This window comes from Polyodon spathula, chromosome 4 (genome assembly GCF_017654505.1).
Source record: "Polyodon spathula isolate WHYD16114869_AA chromosome 4, ASM1765450v1, whole genome shotgun sequence".
Classification (NCBI taxonomy): domain Eukaryota; kingdom Metazoa; phylum Chordata; class Actinopteri; order Acipenseriformes; family Polyodontidae; genus Polyodon; species Polyodon spathula.
The window spans coordinates 36,488,799-36,513,319 of NC_054537.1; the positions used below are offsets into that span (position 1 = coordinate 36,488,799).

The 24,521-nt window shown below is 37.6% G+C and overlaps 1 protein-coding gene across 4 annotated transcripts in view; it reads left to right on the forward strand.

The window, feature by feature from the left end:
- The window catches only part of LOC121314488 (myomesin-2-like), a 51,426-nt gene that overhangs the window by 11,155 nt on the left and 15,750 nt on the right, over window positions 1-24,521 (forward strand). For 2 of the 4 annotated variants that reach the window (XM_041247836.1, XM_041247838.1), the window contains exons 7-31: window positions 2,889-2,977; window positions 3,655-3,711; window positions 4,821-4,985; window positions 5,512-5,673; window positions 7,367-7,508; window positions 7,875-8,074; window positions 8,714-8,770; window positions 9,345-9,469; window positions 10,983-11,166; window positions 11,460-11,634; window positions 11,938-12,059; window positions 12,957-12,974; window positions 15,704-15,900; window positions 17,452-17,578; window positions 17,804-17,988; window positions 18,267-18,381; window positions 19,289-19,445; window positions 19,589-19,695; window positions 20,123-20,167; window positions 20,645-20,781; window positions 21,063-21,207; window positions 21,502-21,561; window positions 22,062-22,129; window positions 23,084-23,197; window positions 23,998-24,085. In XM_041247836.1, the coding sequence (XP_041103770.1) occupies window positions 2,889-2,977; window positions 3,655-3,711; window positions 4,821-4,985; window positions 5,512-5,673; window positions 7,367-7,508; window positions 7,875-8,074; window positions 8,714-8,770; window positions 9,345-9,469; window positions 10,983-11,166; window positions 11,460-11,634; window positions 11,938-12,059; window positions 12,957-12,974; window positions 15,704-15,900; window positions 17,452-17,578; window positions 17,804-17,988; window positions 18,267-18,381; window positions 19,289-19,445; window positions 19,589-19,695; window positions 20,123-20,167; window positions 20,645-20,781; window positions 21,063-21,207; window positions 21,502-21,561; window positions 22,062-22,129; window positions 23,084-23,197; window positions 23,998-24,085 (3,041 nt within the window). The remainder of the gene's footprint in view (window positions 1-2,888; window positions 2,978-3,654; window positions 3,712-4,820; window positions 4,986-5,511; window positions 5,674-7,366; window positions 7,509-7,874; window positions 8,075-8,713; window positions 8,771-9,344; window positions 9,470-10,982; window positions 11,167-11,459; window positions 11,635-11,937; window positions 12,060-12,956; window positions 12,975-15,703; window positions 15,901-17,451; window positions 17,579-17,803; window positions 17,989-18,266; window positions 18,382-19,288; window positions 19,446-19,588; window positions 19,696-20,122; window positions 20,168-20,644; window positions 20,782-21,062; window positions 21,208-21,501; window positions 21,562-22,061; window positions 22,130-23,083; window positions 23,198-23,997; window positions 24,086-24,521) is intronic. The other 2 variants (XM_041247837.1, XM_041247839.1) reach the window with 1 other exon arrangement.

The following is a 24,521-nucleotide window of genomic DNA, read 5'->3' on the forward strand; positions in this document are numbered from 1 at the left end:
TCACATGTCCCAGGATATTGTTCTGCGAGGGCTTTGCTCCCAAACAACTTCAATAGATTACCACCTATTGTGGGTGCATGTATTGAGACCAAATTAGGTATAGATATGGCACTGTAGTTCACCGCTTAGTTTAATGATTCATGCAAAAGCCTAGTAAATTTAGATTGTTGTCTTGTGTGGCAGTCTGTTTATTCTGAACAAAAAATGTATAGTTTATATTACAACATAAACTATACAAATGTTACAAACATTAATTAATGAGTTGTTGTTGCTGATAAAGGATGATTTGTGTCTTTAACTGAATATACTGAGAAAGTTGCCCACCAGCTGTTTTTCAAGTTTAAACAAAGGCTTCCATACAAAATTTAGCTGCACAATAAACTAGCCAATGATATTGGGTATGGTATAAGGCCACTTGACACTTGCCTCAAGGATTTGGATCTCGGTACACTGCTGACTGGAATGAGCAAAGGTTTGACTTATTCACTACTTTTCCATAGCTGAAGATAATGGTGCAAATGCGGTTTCTTTCCGGCCAATGAGAAAGCAGTTCAGCTTCACTTTTCAATGTTTTTACCTCTGCATGGAAACCTTTTAATTGAAGCTAATAGTGCCGTTCAGGTGTAGGCTATTTAATAACATATCTATTAAAATCCATGGCACAATAATAATAAATAATAATAATAATAATAATAATAATAATAATAATAATATAATAATAATAATAATAAGAATAATTGAAAAAGGAGTATACATATATAAAGTATGGCGAATCTGATGCAATGTTTCATGCAGGTGGTATGAAAATGGATAGTAGCCTACATACATCCCCTCAGAAATAAATGTATTATTCAGTGGCCATGTACTGTATCTACTGTAGAAATGCTTGTTTGCAATTTCATTTTTTTGTCTCTCATTCCATGCATCAGAGGGATTAAAAGCATTGCACAGTAAGTCCCTGTGGGAATTGACCTATAGTGCCTATGTAAAGTCTACACCCCCTTGAACTTTTTCACATCTTGTTGTGTCAGTGCCTCAGAGTTTCATGCATTTAAATGAGGATTTTTTCCATTTATCTACAAACCATACTCCACACTGTTAAGGGGAAAAAAAAGGTTTTTATTGAGAAAATAATTATATATTAAAAATACAAAACTGAAAGATCATAATTGGATAAGTCTCCACCCCCCCTGAGTTAATACTTGGTGGAAGCACCTCTGGCAGCAATTACAGCTGTGAGTTTGTTGGGATAGGTCTCTACCAACTTTTGCACACTTAGATTTGGTAATATTTGACCACTCTTCTTTACAAAACTGTTCAAGCTCTGTCAAGTTCCTTGGGGAGTGTTGATGTACAGCAATCTTCAAGTCATGCCACACATTTTCGGTTGGATTTAGGTCGGGGCTCTGAGTGGGCCATTCAAGGACATTTACCTTTTTGTTCCTTAGCCACTCCAGTGTAGCTTTGGCTGTGTGCTTTGGGTCGTTGTCATGCTGAAAGGTGAACTTCCGTCCCAGTTTCAGATTTCTTGCAGAGGGCAGCAGGTTTTCCTCAAGGACTTCTCTGTACTTTGCTCCATTCATTTTAGCTTCTATCCTGACAAGTGTCCCAGTCCCTGCCAATGAGAAACATCCCTGTAACACGATGCTGCCACCACCATGCTTCACAGTAGGGAAGGTGTTCTTTGGGTGATGCGCTGTGTTGGGTTTGCGTAAAACATAACGCTTTGCATTTAGGCCAAAAAGTTCCGTTTTAGTTTCGTCAGACCACAAAACTTTTTGCTACATGGCTACAGAATACAATGTTTTTTTGCATCCTTCAAATGGGATTCAAAGTGGGCTTTCTTGAGTAATGGCTTCCTTCTTACCACCCTACTATACAGGCCAGATTTGTGGAGTGCTTGGGATATTGTTGTCACATGCACACTTTGACCAGTCTTGGCCATAAAAGCCGGCAGCTCTTGTAAAGTTGCCATTGGCCTCTTGGTAGCCTCTCTGATCAGTATCCTTCTTACTCGGTCATCCAGTTTGGAGGGACGGCCTGATCTAGGCAGGGTCTTGTGGTGCCCTACACCTTCCACTTCTTAATAATTGTCTTGATCGTGCTAAAGGGATATTCAAGGCCTTTAATATTTTTTTATACCCATCTCCTGCCTTTCAACAACTTTGTCCCAGAGTGCTTTTGAAAGTATTTGGTGCTCATGGCTTAAGTCTTTGCTTTGAAATGCACTACCCAGCAGAGGGAAACTACAAGAACTGCAGAATTTATCCTGAAATCATGTGACTCACTACAATTTAACACAGGTGGAGTGATTTTGAAGGCGATTGGTTACGCCTGAGCTAATTTAGAATTGCTATTACAAGGGGGGTGGACACTTATCCAACCAAGCTATTTCAGTTTTTATTTTTAATTAATTTTCTACAAATTTCTAGAATATTTTTTTTTGAAGTTGTGGGGTAGGATGTATAGATACATGAAAAACAATAATGCATTTTAATTCCAGGCTATAAGGCAACAAAAGGTGAACATTTTGAAAGGGGGTGTAGACTTTTTATAGGCACTGTATAGTCAGCTAGCCTGTCTCAAGAGTAGATCATTGTACATTTGAGTGTGTGTGTGTGTGTGTGTGTGTGTGTGTGTGTGTATATATATATATATATATATATATATCTATATATATATTATATATATCTATATATATATATACATCATAGTACATCTGAGTAGTACATCTGTACATTGGTCTGCCAGTTATTCGTGGTATTAAAACTTTGCCAACTTGTTGTGACTGTTTGCACGGAAGCTTTGAACATCTGTATTAAATTAAAGTGTTTCCAGCATCTGTTTAATGTCTCAAAACATAAAGTCCTAATGCTTTCTTGTTTCAGATGCGACTTTGAAGACACAGCGCAGTATCGTGCTTCTGCCATGAACGTCAAAGGGGAACTCTCTACCATCTTCTCAATTGTGGTGAAGAGTAGGTTTGCAAGATATTCAGTTTACGTATAGACATTCCTGTGGCAAACTTGAGTATCTGTGTATGTGTGGGCTTTGTTTTCCTGCTACAAACAGTTCCGTTTTGATAGGAATTGGCAAACTGCTGAATGACTGAACCACAGTAATGGATGATTAGCAGCACCGTGGTACAAATACGGTACTAATAGTCAACACTTTAGTACCATTGGTATGTCAAAATACAAAAATATATATGTTAGAATATGTGCTATTGAAACATTTGAAATAATGTGAGATCATACACTGTGAAGGTAAATACTATTTGCAATACAGTGATATCTCCATGTTTAACTGCAGTACCCCTACTGAAATAGTGAAACAGTGGTTTTAACAATCAGTTCTTGAGCAGAGCTCAGTATGTGTGGAAGCAGCTCAGTGTCATTTCCTAGTAGGGAAATGCTAGAAACTCTGGATTAGGAGAACACCAGTAAAATAGGAGAAAATAGGGCATATATTTATGACTCATGTTAGGCATGTACATGCTAACCTTTACAAACATTAATTAATTATGACCAGTCATTTACTGAATAATGTTTCTGCCTATTCATCCCCTGTAACTTCTGCAATGTGCTATTTTATATTTTGTTGCTATTGCTTTGCATAGTATATCTAAAACATAAATGTTTTTCCCTTTTATAGGATACAAAGCGGAGATTGATTATTCTTCTCTTGACACTGTTTCAGTGCCTTTATCATGTAAGTAATGCACTCCATGAAATGTGTGTTTAACTCTACAAGTACAGAGGTTCCCTGCATTCTTTTTTTGTTTTCTGGACCCCTCTTCTTAAAATGATTTTGCATATGGACCCCCAGCTGAAAACTGAAGCAAAGGCAAATTGCAACAAGAAACTGTACTTCAGTGAAAGTAAATGTTTAATGACCTGATTCTCACCTCAACAATGGCTATATTTACATTACAAAAGGAGTAGTATGATATGATCCTAGTGCTATAATTAATGAAAAAAATCCACTTGACCCTGACATTTTTTAATTTACAAGAAACTACTGCTCCACTGAGTGTCATTTTCTGGTAATTAAGGGGCTATGCTATATTTGTGGCGCATCATAAGAACCGCCCTATGAATTAAAAGTGCATTGCATTACAAAGGGTATTTACAACGACTTTGTAAGAATTTAGAATATTAGAAGATATTACAAAAAAATTCCAGTTCTACATCCAGGTATACAGAGATATACATCAGAGTCAGACAAATGTATTGGCACCCTACACTGATTATACTATAATTCAAGGTGACAGATTAGGACAAGTTTGGTAAACCAATATTTAATATAACAAAAGTCAAAATATGTCTTTTGCTGTATATAAGCCCGTCAGACAGTTATGATAATTCTTAACGAGCATGTTATATCAGGTTGGGGAAATCTGGACCCATTCTGTCTTGCGTATTCCCTTCAGCTCAAACAGATTGGATGGATACACAATGCTTGGCTACAGCTTTTCAGATCAGTCAAAAGCATTTCTATTGGATTGAGATCAGGTGATTGTGAAGGCCATTCCAGAACTTTTATCTTTGTTGTCTTCGGAATTCCAGAGTTTACTTAGCCATATGCTTTGGGTCATTGTCGTGTTAGAAGATAAACTGCCTGCCAATCAGCCTACGAGCAGATGGTATCATTGCACTAAGTAGAATGTTTTGATGCAAGACGGTATTTGTTTGATCTTCCATCACACGGATGTCTCCAGTCTGAATTACATGTACATGTTCAGTTATACTAAAACTTACAAAATGTCATGTCTTTGTCATCTCGTCTTACCTTTTTCTAAAATAACCTCATTTTTTCAGATGGTCTTTCAACCACTGATTATGGCACAAAGTTTAATATCCACATTGTCGAGAAATTTGCTGTGTCATTTGGTAGAGAGGGGGAGACTATGAGCTTGGGCTGCACAGTGATTGTCTACCCCAATATAAAACGCATACAGCCGGAGATCCAGTGGTACAGAGATGGTAAGTGGAAAAATGTTAGCACCATAAATGTACTGTGTTTATCTATACTGATGTAACAGTTAGATCCCCCATTCTTTTTTAACATAAGTAGATTTATTAAACTCATTTTAAAGGGTACTTGCTTTATTTTTCTATACTTTATTAGCTTTAATATAATTTTCACATTTCCTGCTTTCCTGTTATGAGAGCCGCAGCACATAGCAGAGTTCTTTGTAGAACTTGTGGAGACTTTTGTATGTATGCTCATCACATGTCGAAGTTCTAAAGAACTGTTTATCTTATTGTGATAAATCTTGGTTTCAACATTCTTTACTACACATAATGGAAAATCTGTGGGGATACGATGGAACCTGTCCATCTTTATGCCACACTTACACTTTCAAATTATACATGCGGTGGATGTAGTTCATCGTTACTGACATTTTCACAAAGCTGTTATTTTGTATTGCCAGCGGTGGCAGGGGGTTATTATAGAAACATACCAGCTGGCGCTTATTTATGCAAACACATGTCATTTTGTTACCAGGCGTTCTTCTGCAGCCTTCCAAATGGGTACAGATGCAATGGAGTGGGGACCGTGCGACACTGACCCTTACCCACCTCAATAAGGAGGATGAGGGCCTCTACACCATGCGCGTGGTCACCAAATCAGACTATGAAACCCACAGCGCTTACGTGTTTGTTAGAGGTAAGATGGCACAGAACTACCATTTTAAACAAGGCATTTTGGAAACCAAGGCTGATGAACTTCGTAAGACCCAAAATGAATGTAACTTCAGAACTTCAGAGATTGGTTCACATTTATCAAAGCAGGGTGTCATTGATATGCTAGAATCCGATAATAGTTTAATCCTTAAATTAAAGTCTAAAATATAAACAAAAAAACTTGCCATTGAGATTTTTTGTTTGCAGTTATGGGAGGTACATACGTACATAGCTAGGGAAAAGCCTACTACACAAAAGCAAAAGACAATTAAGAATGAATAGTTAACATTGCACAATGGCACCTTTGTGATTTTATATTTATCATTGTTACTTTCTAAAACACTAATTAGGCACTTACACTCTTCATAATGATTTTCATTGGTGTGTCCTGTTTTTAAAAAAAATGGTCAGGTGAATAGTGCTGTGTTTATTATTTTACAAAAAGTAATAATAACTATTGATGTCATGTGTATTTATTTGCCAGGAGAATATTGGATTAATTATTAAGAACAGTTGCTAAAAATATGATTGCAGTAATGTTATTGAAAGAGGACGGGGCAGATGTTTGTGTTGAGGGAGGAGTTAGTCTCGGCTTTTTTGCTCCGGGTCATTTCCAGTGTGGATGAAGGACCATTTCAATTTGGGATGCCTTATGTTTTGTGACCTGTTATGGACATTACTTACTGTGGTTCAAGCACATCTTTGGCGAGTATATGAACAGCAGTAATGTCAAATCTTATTGAATGATATGTATGTCTATTTGATAGCCACGCTGCTTTGCTCAGCTTCAACATCATTGAACTAAAGTAATTTATTCTCATTAGCTCCGGTGAGTAGATGATTTTGTGGGAGGCGGTGTGAAATTTATATGAATTAGTGGAAAATATGATTGACCAATCAGAGAGCAGCATCTCTGCCTGCTGTACAGTACAGTTTTATACTTATTTTACAGGTACTGTTTCTTTAAGAGGCATCTTTCCTATCAAATTTCATTGGGATGAGTTATGAATCTATTTCTGTCCCGGTTGCTGAAGGCAGCTTAAGTTTGTAATATTAACCTAAAGACCAGTAGGATTCTTAGCTAGTCGAACATGCTGAGAACCGTGTCACTTTGCACAATTCAGCAGAACCATGGCCCAGCGCAAAACAACATTGGAACTGGAATCTTTTGTACATTGAAACGATTCAAGCAGGATTTCTTTTACATTTTTCAAGCCGGAATTTTGTGGCAGATTGTATTTGTACCATAATTTAGTTGGAATTGAAACCATAAAAGCCACCAATGTATGTCTTTTCAAGTGTCCTCATCTAAAATGTACACTTAAACACTAATTGCTAATATCAGTTTTTAATTTAGACATTTTCTTTTAATTATACAATCTTGAAATCTGGCCATCCACAGTGTATTTTATGAGCCCTGTTAATCAGGAAGCGTATTCTCACTGCCTTGTGCCACTGCCCCTAACAACACAGAGCAGCAACTTTAGGGCTTTCTTCTGAATGGTATGGTCACATTACGCTCTGTTGAACTCAAAACGGACACACACATGCACAAGTATAAACATTTCAAAATAAATCCCAGTCCAAAATTCTGAAAATCCTTCTGCTGTATAGCATATTTTTGTAGATCCAGCATCAAGGCTATTAATACAGCGCTGGGTTTGCTCATGTTTCAGATGCTGAGGCCGAGGTTGCTGGAGCTCCTGCTGCTCCATTGGATGTGGAGTGTCTGGATGCCAACAAGGATTATGTCATTGTCACCTGGAAACAGCCTGCTGTAGACGGAGCCAGCCCCATCCTGGGATACTTTGTGGACAGGTCAATGCCAAGTTAATTTGTTCAGTGCTTTCAGAATGCCTGGCCTTTTTTAATGCCAGTAAAATCAAATAAGTATGCAAGGACTTAGGGAAGCATCGTTTTAACTATTGCAAACATTCTGAGATTTGCTCCTGAGGAAAGCAGAGGAATGTTTTTGTCATAGTTAAAAGTAATGATCTTTGTCTCCAAGGGATGTTCAAACACTGTATATGTTGGCATACTATGTGTTTTTTTCATATACTATATTTGGTAATGTATTGCAATATAAGAGTCCATATACTTTAATATAGTTTCATTATATTGCAACATATTTAACTTCTGTAAGGGAAGAGAGTAGCAGCATTAAACTCTTTCTGATTTCGTCAGGTGTGAGGTGGGCACCACTCACTGGAGCCAGTGCAATGACACCCCATTCAAGTTTGCTCGTTTCCCTGTCACCGGCCTGGTGGAGGGCCGCTCCTATATCTTCCGTGTCCGGGCTGTAAATAAAAATGGCATAAGCAGACCATCCAGAGTATCCAATCCCATCGCTGCAATGGACCCTGCTGACAGGGCGAGAATAAAAGGTGAACACATTTACTTTGCCATCTGTTACGGGGACTCAGAACCTGACAAGAGGGGAAATAAGTGATTCTAGATGTGGCACAGATGGTGGTATGGCTGGCTCCCAGCTCCCTTGCTTAACGATAATTTATACGTCCACAAAAATATTGTCTTCACTTTGCTTTTTGTACACTTTTTCCCAACAGATACAATTACGAATAACTATAAGCAAATAAGCTACCCACTCCTTTCTTCCTGCCATAACAAACAACATTTATACATAAATTGTAATTATAATACAAATTAAACAGTATTAACTGGCTTACTCAGTACTTTTAGTGAATTGAACATTTTCTTGTGGCTGTTACCTGTATCAGTGCTTTTCTGATGGTACTGTACCTGAAACATGTGGATTGTCTTACAAGTGATATGCACTGATGCCATCTATTTTAAAATATGATCTATAGCTTGACATTCTCAAACATCAAAAAATCTGAATTTTACTAAAGAAACTTCAGCGTTCTGCCTTTTCAGGTGTAATGGATTAAGATGTTTGTTTAGTTTTAATTAGATTATAACAATATTCTGCTTAAAACCACTGTGTCCATCATAACTGGTTATAGTTCTGTCAGACAAGCCTCCTCAAGTGTTTTATTTCTTAGGTCATCCTTCTGCACCATGGACAGGGCAGATCATTGTAACTGAGGAGGAGCCTGCAGGTACAAATAATTCACTTTTTATTATTTTTACAGTTATTTTTATTTAATTGCTTTCTCAAGATCCAACAATTTAAAGACAACACTAAAATAAGGTAACATGAAATTAAAACTATTAAATGTATGGTTTCAAAGAACCTGATTAGCACTAACCTTGAACTATCTAATGTTACCTTGGGTAAGGTAGTCTAACATATGTGCTAATCGGGGGTCTGTAAAATCAGCTGGAAAATGTATAAACATATCAGTAACTGAGCTATTTTGTGGTTTACATGTACAATATGCAAATAATTCCAATAAAAATGTTGTGCTTTTTAAGTGCAGAAGCTAATTGTAAGTATAAAGCTAGTAAGAAAGTAGTTTATGACTAGCTGCATAATGTTACAAGGTTTTTTTCCTCTCTGCTTTTCTTTTGCCTTTGCTTCAAAACAGGCAATGAGATAACAGTTTTCCAGATGCCCAGTTTCCACTATCTCCCTGTAATACTCGTTTAGTGTGAACTGTATATGATTGATCGCCTCTTGCATTCCTGTTTTATTCAGCAAAACAAGCCATGTTATTATTTGTGCCTGTACAGAGGGAGTGGTTCCTGGGAAACCCTGCCAACTGGCAGTTACTGAAGCCACCAAGAACTATGTTGTCCTGAGCTGGAAACCCCCTGGCCAGAGAGGCCATGAGGGCATCATGTACTATGTGGAAAAGGTGAGCTGGAGTGACTGGAAACCATACAGAATATCTCACTGCAGAGTTTGCTTCTGGTTTATTAGAAAACTACAGTGTACCAACCCTTTAAATTCCCTACAGGCTATTAAAATAATCTGATAGTGGTTTATATATAGAAATGCATACTTTTTTACCTTTGTTTTTTTGTTTGTTTAAAAGCCATGCTGGGCAAATAATACGAAGTTACTCTTAGGTTGATAGCTTTAGATTTGTTTTTAATATATAGTGCTTATAAAGTTTACACGGTTAATATCTTCGAATTATTCCCTGTAAAATATGAAGTAATGAAATGGTTAATACAACAGCTAAATGTTAACGTATGGGTAAGTGCTCTCAAAACTATGTTAGGAATGGCATTGTTTATGAATAGCACTTGCTATGCAGCTTCTAAAATGTGCAAACTTTAAGACTGCATCAACCTTAACATTAAAAGGAAGAAAAAAAACCCAAACTGTACCTGTACCTTGCCATCATTATTAAAGTCTGTAGTATAAAAGTCAATGTAACAACACAAAACTGACTGAGATGACTGGGGTCCAAATTCAGCCTTTACATCCAGAGTTATTTGGGAATAAAGTCATGTGTAACTAACACACATGAGCAAATAAAGAACCACCATTAGTCTTTTAGTATCCTACAAACCACTGTATAAGAAAGAGTTAACTGATCTAAAGAAATGTCTTTGACTGGCCACCTCCAAAACTGAATCAATGGACTCAGTATTTATTTTTTTTATTTTTTTTACTGAACAGTTAATTGTAGAGATGGCCAGTATGATTCACTGCTAAATATTTATTGGTGATTGCATGCAGGTATATTTTGTAATGCGTCTTATTTTATACAAGCCTTACATTGTTTTGCATTTTATTTACAGCTAACTTACCTCTGAATGCAAGTTATCTACCGTGACATATTTTAGGCACGTTTTAATTGAGCATATCTTAAATAATTCTTAAACACTGCTAACCACATCTTCTTAGTGTTACTATAATGCATGGAGCATCAATTGTAAATAATATGGTATTTTTTAGCAAAAACAAAACAAAACATTGCACAATAATACAGCTGCTTATTGCTCATTGGTTGCAGAAATTTCTATATGGTCTCATTGATTAAATATTGTGTTCCACTCCCAGCAGCTTTAACTCCTTTTTCAGGAACCCTGTATATTTCAATATTGTTCAAGTTTTAGAAAAACAACCATGCTTCACTCCACGCCCACCACTTCACCATCGCCAATAAAAAATGGGTACGCGTTTACCGCAAAAACTACGGTATATGCTGTGGTAAATAGGTTCGTAGTACAATCCAAAGTGGGTCAGTATGCTATGCAATAGATTCTTATTTCCATTCCTGCTTTAATACCTAATAGTTACATGAATTGCTCTGCAGTTACTAAAATACATATTGCAATAGCTGTAATACGTTCCCTGGGCTGTAACGTGTTGTTTTTCTCTCTCTCTCTCTCTACTTTATTTGCTGGTTTTCGCAGTGCGTCGCAGGCACAGATAGCTGGCAGAGAGTGAACACGGAGATCCCAGTGAAGTCTCCCCGCTTTGCTCTCTTTGACCTGGCGGAGGGCAAGTCCTACTGCTTCCGTGTGCGCTGCTGCAACTCCGCTGGAGTGGGAGAACCGTCTGAGCCAACCGAGGCTACAGTCGTGGGAGACAAACTCGGTAAGAGTGCTGAGCACAAAATAGTGTTTCATTGACTCAGAAACATAGGGGGGGGGCTTTTTGTGCTTTGCAAATATTATGAGATTTTGCTTGTAAACTCAATGCCGATCTAATAGCGCATATTATTTTAATTAATGTGCATGATACTTAAATTTTATACGGAACAGGGTCTTCGTTTTTTCGTTCACATAAAAATCATATATATATATATAATATATATATATATATATATATATATATATATATATATATATATATATATATATTTTTTTTTTTTAACCATTTCTGTACAGATATCCCTAAGCCACCCGGCCATGTTTTGCCAACTAGGAACACTGACACATGTGTGGTCCTGACCTGGGGGGAATCCAAGGAAGCAAAGGAGCTGGTTGGCTATTACATTGAAGCCACTGTTGTGGGCTCAGGAATCTGGGAACCCTGCAACAACAAGCCAGTAAAGGGCACCAGGTACTGCAGACCGCATCTGAATATTTGATTTTGTAAATGTTGTTCAAAAGAGGTATACATAGTTATAACAGACAAATAGAATTAGTTTTTTTTTCAATTAACTGTTTGCTTCCAAGAAGCATCCCAAAATCACATACAGTGCATGTGTTAAATTGCTAGTGAGCTATTTAATGCCCTCTAGTGGCAATGATGTATTATAACAGTAGCAGCTGCTCTACACCAGTACACCACGCTTGCTGGTTGAAATACACAGATATATTGTGAGGTAATGTTTTGTTTTATTTTGGTTTTTTTTTTGCACAGGTTTTTCTGCCATGGACTTTCAACTGGTCAGACGTACGTCTTCCGAGTCAGTGCTGTGAACGCAGCGGGCCGCAGTGAATTTTCACAGGAATCTGAGGCTATTGAAGTCAAGGCAGCAATTGGTAAGCAAGCAGTCATATCCTTTTAAACTGTTCATAAAATCATAAGGTCATTTTTTAAAATGTGTTTGAACATCTACATGAAGTTTATTAAATATATTGTTTTATTGTTCCATTAAGTTTTTTATTGCCATGCACCATAAGCATTTGTTTTCCCACCAGCAATCTCTGTAACTGTCCTCTTGTACCTGTAGTAACGGGATAGAGTAATTCTGTGCACCGTCCCATCCCACAATTGATATAACAGTAGTAGATTACTCTGGTTTGGCCCATCACTATCCAATATGAGAGGTTCCAAACTAGCCTACCAACTGCACAATCACGTTCCCTCTGGCCAATGGCTACCAGCCAGTCCCTGGTGTGTAAGGTATCACTTCCTTCAACCTCACCATATGCTGTATCTGTTTCCTTTAGTCTTGCTTCGTTTCATTCCATACCTGGGATCCTAGGATTACTAACACTGGACTGCAGTCATAAGATTTCAACAGTGCACGTAAAATTAAACTCCAGCTAACCAACTGCTCAGTTTTTAGCATTTGTTTGTTGTTGTGTGGTACCAAGCAGCATGATTCCTTTTGAAAACACCCTTTGGGAAATGTGCCATTGTAACTGAATTCACATGCACACCATGAAGAACTGTGTTTGAAACTCGGTCCCACAGATGCTGCTGAAGCTCTGCATAGCTAGAATTTAGACACAGTGTTGGGCTTAAATTCAAGTGGTTTAATTTCCATGGAGTGTTATTTTCAAAAAGGGTTGGTTCAAAGTCCAGTATGTGTGTTTGTGTGTTTAATAAAAGAAGGATTCGCTAATGTATTTAATATTTCTTCTTTTGGTTGTTTTGCTCTGTATACTGTATGTGCTTGAATAAAGTACTCTCCTATTCTCTGCTAACTCTAGGAGGAGGTGTTCCTCATGGTGCGTGTCCTGAAACAAGTATAAAACTGGTGGACTAACCGAGTGTTCGTCACGCTGGGAAGGCAAGCATGAGTCCTGTCAGCCAGCTCCTGACACCTTGCTAAAGTGTGACGCTCAGGTTAACAGGCAGATGCTGCCCGCTAGCTCGGAGTCTTTAGCTCCAAGTCCCAAAGTAAGTAAGGACAAAGAGGCCAAATGGGGCAGTCTGCCAACTGTACCCATTGTCTCAGAGAAAGTAGGTGTTGAGCAGTCAAGTAAGTCAGAAGGTTCCGTTCAAACAAGAAGATAAAAATTAAGCAGCAGAAAGATTCAGGTGAGATTTAAAGAAAACACAAATAAATCATGTTTAACATGCATCTTCAAATAGATTATTACGTATTTATAAATTATCATTTGAATCCATAATTTTTTGAGTCCTGTGCTACATTTTTTTTTTTTTAATTTAGTTGTCGCCAATTATTTTTATTATTTTCTCCCAATTTGAAATGCCCAATTATTATTTAGGCTCAGCTCACCACTACCACCCTGCACTGACTTGGGAGAGGCGAAGACAAACACACGCTGTCCTCAGAAGCTTGTGCTGTCAGCACACGGCTTCTTTTTCCACTGCAGACTCACCATGCAGCCACCCAGAGCTACAGCGTTGGAGGACAACGCAGCTCTAGACAGCTTACAGGCAAGCCCACAGGTTCCCAACCTGACCACAGGGGTCTGTGGTGCGCGTTGAGCTGAGGACACCCTGGCTCCCGTGGGCGGCACTCGGCCAATTGTGTGCTGCCCCCTGGGAGCGCCCTTCCACGGTCAGCAGTGGAATAGCCTGGATTCAAACTGGTGACGTCCAGGCTATAGGGCACATCCTGCACTCCACGGGGAGCGCCTTTACCAGATGCGCCACTCGAGAGCCCCCCTATGCTACATTTTCATGGGCGCACTTTTACAGACCACTTGCATAATGAGAAAGTTTACAAACGAACCATTTGGCCCATTTTGCTCGTTTGGTTGTTAGTAACTTATTGATCCGAGAATCTCATCAAGCAACTTCTTGAAGGATCCCAGGGTGTCAGCTTCAACAACATTACTGGGGATTTGCTTCCACACTCCCACAATTCTCTGTGCAAAAAAGTGCCTCCTATTTTCTATTCTGAATGCCCGTTTATTTAATCTCCATTTGTGGCCCCTAGTCGTTGTTTGTTTTAGGTCGAAAAAGTACCTTGGGTTGACACTGTCAATACCTTTTAGAATTTTGAATGCTTGAATCAGATTTTAGCGTAGTCTTCTTTGTTCAAGACTGAACAGATTCATTTTTTTTAGCCTGCTGTATATGACATGCCTTTTAAACCTGGAATAATTCTGGTTGCTCTTCTTTGTACTCTTTCTAGGGCAGCAATGTTCTTTTGTTAGCAAGGTGACCAGAACTGAACACAGTATTCAAGATGAGGTTTTACTAATGTATTGTAAAGTTTTAACATTACTTTAAATTCAACACTTTTCACATGTGAGATCTCTATAGAGGTAACAGGATTTTAACTTCTGAATCTAAAATGTCACCAGGAAAATGACGCACATAGTGAATTTAAACAAGAAGAATACATTATTCAAGATAACTGACTTCTTTCATGTCCCAAGTTGCTCTTTAATGTGCGGTAGTACAGTGCTGGGTGCTGCAGCAGGAGGGCTGATCTCAAAGCCACATGTAGCTTTTAAGCTGGTTAGAAATGTCAATAGCTGGAAATTTCAAATTCCCACTACCCTCCGATCACTTTAATTCTGACATCTGGTTATTGTGTTTTTTCTATTTTCTTTTTTCTTTCTTATCAAATCATAGTGTATAGCTATGCCAGAAGTGTAATGACAAAAGAAAATACAGCATTGCCACAAGCTCCTAAACTACAGTATTTGTGTTGCATGTGTTTTGAGACCATAACAAATACTCAATTGGAAAGACCATGAGTTTCAGCATGTAGAAGAGGCTGCATTACAAGTTGTAGGTCTGGCGCTCTTTGGTCGCTGGTCTGCATGTGGTAAATATTAAAACAGGATTCCAGGTGGGAAAGCAGTAAACTGAGTATTGCTTCCAGGCAGTAAAGTAAGTGTAAGTTGTTGTGCCACAGGAGAGGTTAGCAGGAAAGTTTCTTTGTGGAAGGTAAGTGTTGATATCGGACAGCACGATAAATAGAGGGTGCAATGGCAGGCAGCATCGACATGCTGCTCAGTCCTTTAAATATGGACTTATTATAGAAATCACTTTTCTTCATGTTTGAAATCTTTCATAATACACAGTGGCGTATCTGCCACCATTTAGTTTTTGACTTATTGGATCATTCAACAAAAACAATTGCATTTAACAATTTAAATGTGCAGCAGTTTCTTTAAAGGGGTCACTGGTTAAAAAGTCTGTGATTTTTCAATTTAAAAACAAAAAAGCATTGCATCTCTATATTAACGGCTTTGCTCTGGTTCCAGAGCAGGTTACTGTGGTATTGCAGTATTAACTCACTGAGACACTTATGCACAGCCAGTGCAGTGCACTTCCCCACACTGGTTATTAAGCACATCCACGTGGTCAATATGAGATTTTAAACACTTAACAAAAATGATGGGTTTTTTTTGTGTGTAATGTAGTGATTTGCTGTATGTTTGTATTTTATGCTTTACACCCAGACCTCTAAATTTTTTGAGAAGTGCTCTGGGGTCGTTCACTTAGTAACACTATCTGCCAATTGAAACAGCTTCCCCTGCCCCACCCTATGGAATCAGTGTTCTTGAAGGCGTTCGCGACTCCATGGTGCTTGGATGGAGACAGCCAAAATTCATTGGCGGAGCTGAGATTACTGGATACTTTGTGGACTACCGTGAAGTGATCGATGGCGTGGTGGGGAAGTGGCACGAGGCCCACATAAAGCCCATCAGCGAAAGGGCATACAGGGTAGGTTGCCTATTTCAAGCAAATCAATCAATCAAATTTATTTTATATAGCATCTTTTCTGCCAAGGCATCCCAAACGCTTCACAGTAAAAACACGTGTACAATATAAAAATAAAAACATCAATACTAAAATATTCAAAATAAGTACTTAAAAAAACAAAAACATAATAATGAAAACAAACTAAAAACAATTTAATACACAATATAACAGAGCATGTAACAGTCTAATACACAAAACACTCAAATAGGCCACCCCAGTCTACAAATAGGCCTTTGTGTAAAAATGCGTATTAAGTTTAGATTTAAATGTATTTAATGAATCAGCATTATAAATTTCGAAAGGAAGCGTATTCAACAACGTGGGTGCATAATGACTAAAGGCTCGTCCACCAAGAGAACTAAGCTTAACCACTGTAGGTACCAGAAGTCTGCTGATCTCAACTGGCGTACAGGGACATAGTGGCATAAACATGTGTGGCAAAGTGGTTTGCAGTGCACAGGTGTAGAGGTGATGTGATTACGAAACATAAGACGGACAACAAAGTTCACGATCCAAACAGATTATTTATTTATCTATTATTTTTTTGTAATCCCGGTTTTCTGGCGACCGCAAAGAATAATCCCCGGCAATACATAACAATGTATTTTGCACTGTTCGAAACAACAGGTTACAGTCCTGAAGTAATAAACACAGTATGACCCACAAAGATGACACACACGCTATCACAAGTCCAGAGTGAGTGCTAACGTGCAAGTGGTGAAAATCTATTTATTAGTGAACAGTAGTGCAGTGCTGTCCCGGTTGATGCTGGCCTTAAGCGACAGCTGCCGGTACGTGTTAGCCATCTAATAAGAACAAACAAGTACAATGAAAGCGATTGATAAACTTACAGGGCAGACCAGCCAGGAGGGCATTACAATAGTTCAAATGGGACGAAACAAACCCATTAATTAAAATTTCAGCATCAGATTCAGAAAGATACGAACAGACTTGAGCAATGTTCCGCAGATGGTAATAAGCAGACTTAACTTGAGACATGAGGCTGGAAGCTAGCGGTGCAATGCGACAAAACTAGTCTGCGAATCCTAGACTTTTGACTGTTTGTGAAGGGCTGATAGGGGGAATGCTTAGGGTCAGTTATAGTGGAGTTTTGTTTAGTATTGTTTTAGAGCCAGTCATAGCAATTCATTTTTAGTTTTAGCTGCAAAAAACTTTCAGATTTCCTTTTTTCCTATGTCCTTCCTGTGTTCTAAAGACAACAACCAATTTAAGTCATTTAAAACCTTGGTGTGGGGGTGGAGGTTAATTCCATACTTTCCTAATAACAACATATTTGCTCTTTCTGTCTCTTATCATTTTATTAAAAGGATGAGTATATATAAGGCATTATTATGGCCTTTAGCTGTGGAACGAGTACAGCAAAGTGAATGGATGAACTGATATATTACTGCTGCAGCTAGAAAACCTATTATTAGTTGACTCACAATTAGAACTAGGGGTGAAATTGTTGTGGAAGTTAAGTTTTAAACCAAGCTGTGTTTTTTTCTGCAGGTAAATGACCTAAAGGAGAACATGACCTACCAGTTCCAGGTGCGTGCTGCTAACATAGCTGGGGTTGGAATCCCATCCCTTCCAAGCCCATCCTTCAAGTGTGAAGAATGGACCATTGCAGTGCCAGGTGAGAGTCAAAAGTACAGTAGCAGGTGTTTTTTTTAATGAGGAGTGAATTAAATTATGAGTTGTTTATAGTAACATACTGTATATGTGATAGGAATAACCGCACAAATCCATAAGGAATTTCAAATAAAGGAATAACCTTCACAAATTTGCTGAACCTTATACAGAGTCATGTGTTCAAGTGGCTATTTTAAATGAGGGCTTATACATTGCTGTCTTTGCACAGGACCTCCTCATGACCTCAGGTGCACTGAAGTGAGGAAAAACTCCCTGGTGCTGCTCTGGAATCCCCCTGTATATACCGGCCGTAGTGAGGTCAATGGGTACTACCTGGACATCAAAGAGGCCGAGGCAGATGAAGGTCAATGGAGGTCTGTCAATGAGAAGGCAACACAAAAGAAATACATGAAGGTGAGAGGAGACAAAACATTTATTGTATGGGGGATTCATATTCCACAGTATTGCTTGAAATGGAAGCCAACATAAAACAAAACTTTACTTAACATCTTTTTATTATAACTTTTATTTCAATCAACTCTTGGACGCCCAAGCACAGCACTCCCAGTCCTGCTGTCCTTTTCTGTTTATTTCTTTTAGCACAGTTACACAGTAATTACATATGCAATTACATGACTGTTAATACCACTAAACAGTAAAGTGTTACTTTCTAAATCCTTTTTTGTGAACAGATTAAAGACCTGATGGAAGGCACTGCCTATGTCTTCCGTGTGCGAGCACAGAACAGAGCTGGAGTTGGAAAACCCTCAGACGAGACAGAGCCTGTCCTTGCTGAGACTCGCCCAGGTGTGTAACTTAGTCCAGGTTAACTGCTCTTGAAACATGTTATATACAAGGTATTCAGTATTCTGTCTATCTACAGGGATGACAGATGTAAAGGATGCTCTTTGACCCGTCTACACGTGTGAAGTTCGTTCCTTATTCTGCTTCTTGTGTTTTCTTTATTTGAACTATTACATACAAACCTACTATCTCCCCTATATACCCTCTCTAGTTTTTTTTTTTTTTTTAGCTTTCCTTTAATTTAGGTGGTATACAATACACTATTTTCAAATGTAATTACATTGTAGATGCACACTGTAAGCCTAGCTACATGTGTAATTACAACGTGATTAATACTGCCTGAAATAATGTTCAACATTTGCAAGGTACTTTTGTAGTTTACCATTCTGTTACTTTGCTTGCAAATACTTTGCTGTGCTGTAACTATGCTGTATTAAACTTTGATAGATTTTTTAAAAAAATGGTAACTTTAATATACTCACTGTAACCAACAATTGAAGTAGGTTAGGGAATGTTAGCTCACCTGTACTGCAGTTACTAACCTGTACTGCGGTTACATAATCTCAATTCAGATTTCAGAGCTTCATTACGTCATAAGTCATAAATTGCCAACTCTGAATTGATTCAGTTTGCTAAAGACATTGCCTGTTTTGGCTACAGATAGAAGGTGATGAAGTGGTCAGTTTACAGGAGATATAAATATGAGCAGCTTGGGCAGATAGAGAGTCAAACAGTGGCTAGCTGGACACCGCAATGTCAAGAGAGAGGCTCAGAGAAACTGGGTATGTAGAACAATCCTAAGACCCCAGGCTTTCCAGAGATACATGGATGTAAAGTGTAGCTGCATATGCATAGTATTATATTGAAATGAACCTGACAGGATAATGAAAACCTTTCCATTTTTCTTCAGGAACCAAGGAGGTGGTTGTGGATGTTGATGATGATGGTGTGATTTCATTGATCTATGAGTGCTCTGAGATGACTGCAGATTCTAAATTTAACTGGTCAAAGAATTATGAAAATATCTCTGATTCGTCCCGTCTTTCTATGGAGACCAAAGGCGACAGGTAAATCATACCTCTTCAGTTTATTTGTAGTCAGCAAGGAGCTGTTACTGTTATCTGTGAACTGTAGATCTAAGTAACGCTAATGCGATTTAAGAAAATGAACGTAAAAAACTGTATTTGTATCTTCACCCTTGTTTCCTTAGGTCAAGAGTTATCTTCAAGGACCTATCAATTGAAGATGAGGGCATTTACTCATGTGTTGTTACAGAAACAGAGGGCGTATCTGCTAGCTATACCTTAGATGAAGACGGTAAGTGTTTTACTGTAACAAAACTGGTTATATTTGATGGGTAATTTCAGTTTTGAAAGGATGTTCATTTTTATTTGGACTTGACAAACTGTCTTGTGGCTGTATTTTGCAGAAAAATGTAAATGTTATTTGTTAAATATGTATAACATGTTAACTGTTATGAATACTAGAGCTGACTAGTACAAACAAAAGGAACGTTCTCTTTGTGCATCCTTTGGTTCATTATGAGAGATCATCACCAGCAGGGAGACAGGCACACCATCAGCATCTGATAAGGAGCTCATTTTATGTTTTGATAGTCATGAGTTTCAAAACAATGTTTATTTTGAACCTTGCCTATATTAAATGTGGTTTTATAGGTATATAAGTTAGTGAGCAAATCAAAGTTGAGCAGAATGACTAATTGTTGCCTTGTCTCTTCACATAGAACTGAAACGTCTGCTACAGATCAGCCATGATCATAAATTCCCCAGTAAGTAAAATAAAACAAAAAAAACCCCAGCTTTTTATTAATTTATGGCCAAAACTACATTAATTAAGATACAAAAAGTGTTGTTTGAAAAAGTCTTAGAATGTTACTGTTTCTGGAACCAACATATCAGATTATAATGTATCAGACATGGGAATAAGTTTGACATTTTAAAACAGTTGCTAAAGTGCCAGTGGCATTTTGTCATGGTACTCAGCTGACCAGATCTGACACAGGTTAATCTATACGTGTTGTTAAACTTAAGTAATTTTGAAGTGTAATCACAGTATGTGATGTATTTAACTTCAAGCCGGTGTACAATTACTGTATGCAAGAGGGGATTTATATAGAGTATGTCTCCCCACAATACCTTGCTGTATAGTGTAAGCAGTGTTTTGACTGGTGCAAACAACCAAATAATATATAACTATCCAAAACTGGGAAACACAACTAAGCCATTTCCTTTCCTTTTTTTTCTAGTCGTCCCTCTCAAATCAGATCTGGCTGTTGAACTTCTGGAGAAGGGACGCGTTCGCTTCTGGCTGCAAGCAGAAAAGCTCTCTGCCAATGCTAAAAATAACTTTGTCTTTAATGATACAGAGGTGATCCATGGAGAGGTACGTCCTTTTTTATTATTATTTACCCAATTTATTTTATAGTACACTTTCACAGCTTTTACATTAGTTCAAAAGTGTTGGTGTTAAATCTGCACTGTAACATACTCTTAACATAATCTTATAAACCTGTGGATATTTCACCCATCAGGATAATTGTAAACAACCCTTCTGGGTTATTCAGCCATCCTCATCAGCAGAGCGTTCATGTGTCCTCTATATACTGTATAACGCCAGACTGGTTATTGCGAGTAGTAAAAAGTGCTGTTGATTTTGTTTTACAGAAATATAAAATGAGTGTTGACAAAAACACTGGTATTATTGAAATGATAATGGAAAAATTGGAAGATGAAGATGAAGGCACTTTCACTTTCCAGCTAAAGGATGGGAAAGCAGTCAATCAGTCCAGCTTGGTTCTGATTGGGGATGGTAAGGCATTGGAATAAAAGATCTGGCGCCTTCAAAACATTCATACTCACAGCAGTTGTTTTATTACATGCTTTTAAAAGGTACATACACTGATAAGTATAGTTGTAATGTCTTTATGTCGAAACAATTTCATTAATGAAGAGAGCTTGTTGTTGCATATTCTAAACATATTTGCAAAAACATGTTCCTGGCACAATATTAATTCTAGTGGAGATGTGTGATGCACTCCTCAACATATATACAGTAATACGATTCAATGCAGTTGTTGTAAATAATTTTTTTTTCTATTTGCAGTGTTCAAGAAGCTACAGAAAGAATCAGAATTCCAGAGGCAAGAATGGCTGAGAAAACAAGGTAACCACAAACATTTTATAAATGTGATAACACACTGCAGATAATCTGTGTGACACTACATACAAGCACACTTCTGTTGCCTTTGTTATGATACATGGGTTGTGATCCACAATTAGGCATTACTCCTTATCTAAAAAATACCACACATTTCAGCAATATTTGTCGTATCTTCTTGAGGACTGGGGTGGGTTGGCAGGGCTATAAGGCATCTCACTTGGTGTCTCTTGGCACTATTGACTATTTTTCACAATGGCAAATCACAGGCAAACGGCCTCTTCCATAGTATTGTGTATTACATGGGCAATTTTTCGACAGTAACTTTGTCCCTCACTGTTTACAGACATTAAAGTTACAAAAAAGAAATATTAGTAAAAATGAGAAAAGTCCACCCCTTCTCATTATATACTGTTATAATATTTTGAAGAAAAGAAAAAAATAAGATCATCATTCAGTTATTAATGTGAATATAAATCAATGTGTTTAATTCCATTTTTATACAGGTCCACACTTTGTGGAGTATCTTGGATGGGAGGTTACTCCACAATGTGATGTTCTGCTGAAATGCAAGGCAAGAAAATAAATCAATTATTATAGAACGTTTATGGTGGTGTAGTTCTCCTTTAATGTAACTAAGATGAATTAAATGTTTGTGACTGAACATTGTAATTGCTAATGTGTTTGTAACGTTTTATATTTGGCTTTCATATTACGTTATATATATGGCTAATAATTATTTTAACTACAATTAATGTATTCTGTCACCCATAAACAACATTGCATAGAGCAAAAGTCCATTTTGGTTGTGCTTCAAAATGACAGCCTAATACAAACCATAGAAGCTGGATTAAATTATGTTTCTAAAAATGAACATACAGTAAGATTATTCTGTTTTGTTGTTTAATCAACAAAATTCGTACAATATACTGGTCAGTATATTGTTAGTTTATTATCATAACCCTGGTTCCCCAAAATAGAAATGTAACCATTACCGTACAGGTATTTACCTTCTAAAGACCCAAAACCTGAATAAGATATAACAAAGCTGCTCAGCCGAGCCTGTGGCGCAGTCATACCCCGCCCCGAGGGCATAAGGGTCTGCCTCATTTTTTCTTCAAGCCTGCTGCAATCATGGACGTAGCAACCTTGAAGGTTAATGGTTACATTTCTATTTCAGACAACCAGGGTTATAATAATAGCATAATGTTCCCTTCAAGTACAAAATGCAACTGTTACCCTATGGATGAGTGTACCAAAGCCATTGCAAGGGCAATATAACGAATGGCTGCTTTGTGTGTTACCATACGGAACCCTAGTAACAATAGGTCATCCCAGGAAGTCTAGATTTTAAAAAGAAAATCCAGGTGCTCAGGGGGGGGTTTCGCCTTCTGTAGGCCAGGACACATTCCAAGACTAAGGAATGTCACTACATTGCCAGTTCATATTCCTCTTGGAACAGCAGGGCAAATGACTCATGGTTGACACTCTGGAACCCTCGTGATTTAAGATTTTCTTCTGCCTTCAGGTGGCAAATATTCTGAAGGAGACTACAATTATCTGGTACAAAGATGAGAGAGAGATAATGTTTGATGACAAACACGACTTCAAGGAGGGAGTGTGCACTCTGCTGATTTCACAGGTAAACCAGCAATACAGGGGATATAGTGGAGGTGGTGTTACATAATGTATGTACATATATATGTATGTAGGCATGTCAAAATAATGTTAAAATGCTTATACAATTGTGATGAAACTTGGTGTTAATATTATTTGCATTGTTTTGAGTATTAGATTCTGGAGCTACAGAGGGGTGTCTGCCTGTCCGTACGTTCGTCCATCTATATATCACTCTTACATATTTTAATGCATTTTGAGAACACAAGAAGTTTTTCCACATAAAACAATCATTTTACTAATATACTATGATATTTAACACCCCATTTGCTAACCCAATGACATCTGGGTCTTAAATACTTCTTATTAGCAGTCTATGATATTTTGTACATACATACTGTTGATTTTTGTCATTGTCATCAACTTTTTCGTCACACTCGTAACTCTTTTTGAATTTACCGCCGTAGCGGGGCATCTATGCTACTCACATAATTGTTTCAACTTTTTTTTTTCACACCAAAAAAGGTCTTCCTTGCATGAAAATCTCAGTTTAGGCGGTAGACTGACATTTTGATCAGTGATTAAGGATATGGATCAAGCTCTTTCCTCTTCAAGTGGCTTTCTCTCAAAGACCCTTCACACCGTCAGAAGATTTAGAACAAAAGTAAATTGTAGCAACTACAACAATGGACACATTTAATCAATCACGGGATACATTTAAAAATTACCAGAGGCATAAATTTGGTAGATTAAAATGTACCATCCTACCAAGCTCTAAAACCATTTATTCCAATAATCTTGTTTTTATTTTACCTTTTATTCAAGATTTCAAAGAAAGATGCTGGTATTTATGAAGTTATACTGAGGGATGACAGGGGAAAGGATAAGAGTTTGTTGAAATTAGTTGACCAAGGTAAGGACTTTTTCTTTATGATGAAATTAGATTACCTGAGTTTCACCTTTTCTGCCTGATTAATATAAACTAAAAGCATTACTTGAATGACTGCAATGTTTCCTTTATCTCTATCCACTGGTTTCTCAGACCCCAGTTACATAATTGTATTTGATATAATAGTGTATAATGATTATTTGAAATAATTTAGCAGGAAATAACAAAATTATCCAGAGAATAATATTTACAGTGCAGCACCAATGTAACACAAGTTGTATGTATTGAAACGATTATATCAGGAATGCTGAGATTTACTGCGCTTGCCATATAAAAAGGTGTTTAAAAGAGAATAGACTTGTAACATAGAAACAACAAACGGGTATGTTACAGGTTGTTCTGTATTGAAAGCCCATTAGACTGAATTATTTGCATCAATACCCTGTAAACGCTCAACATT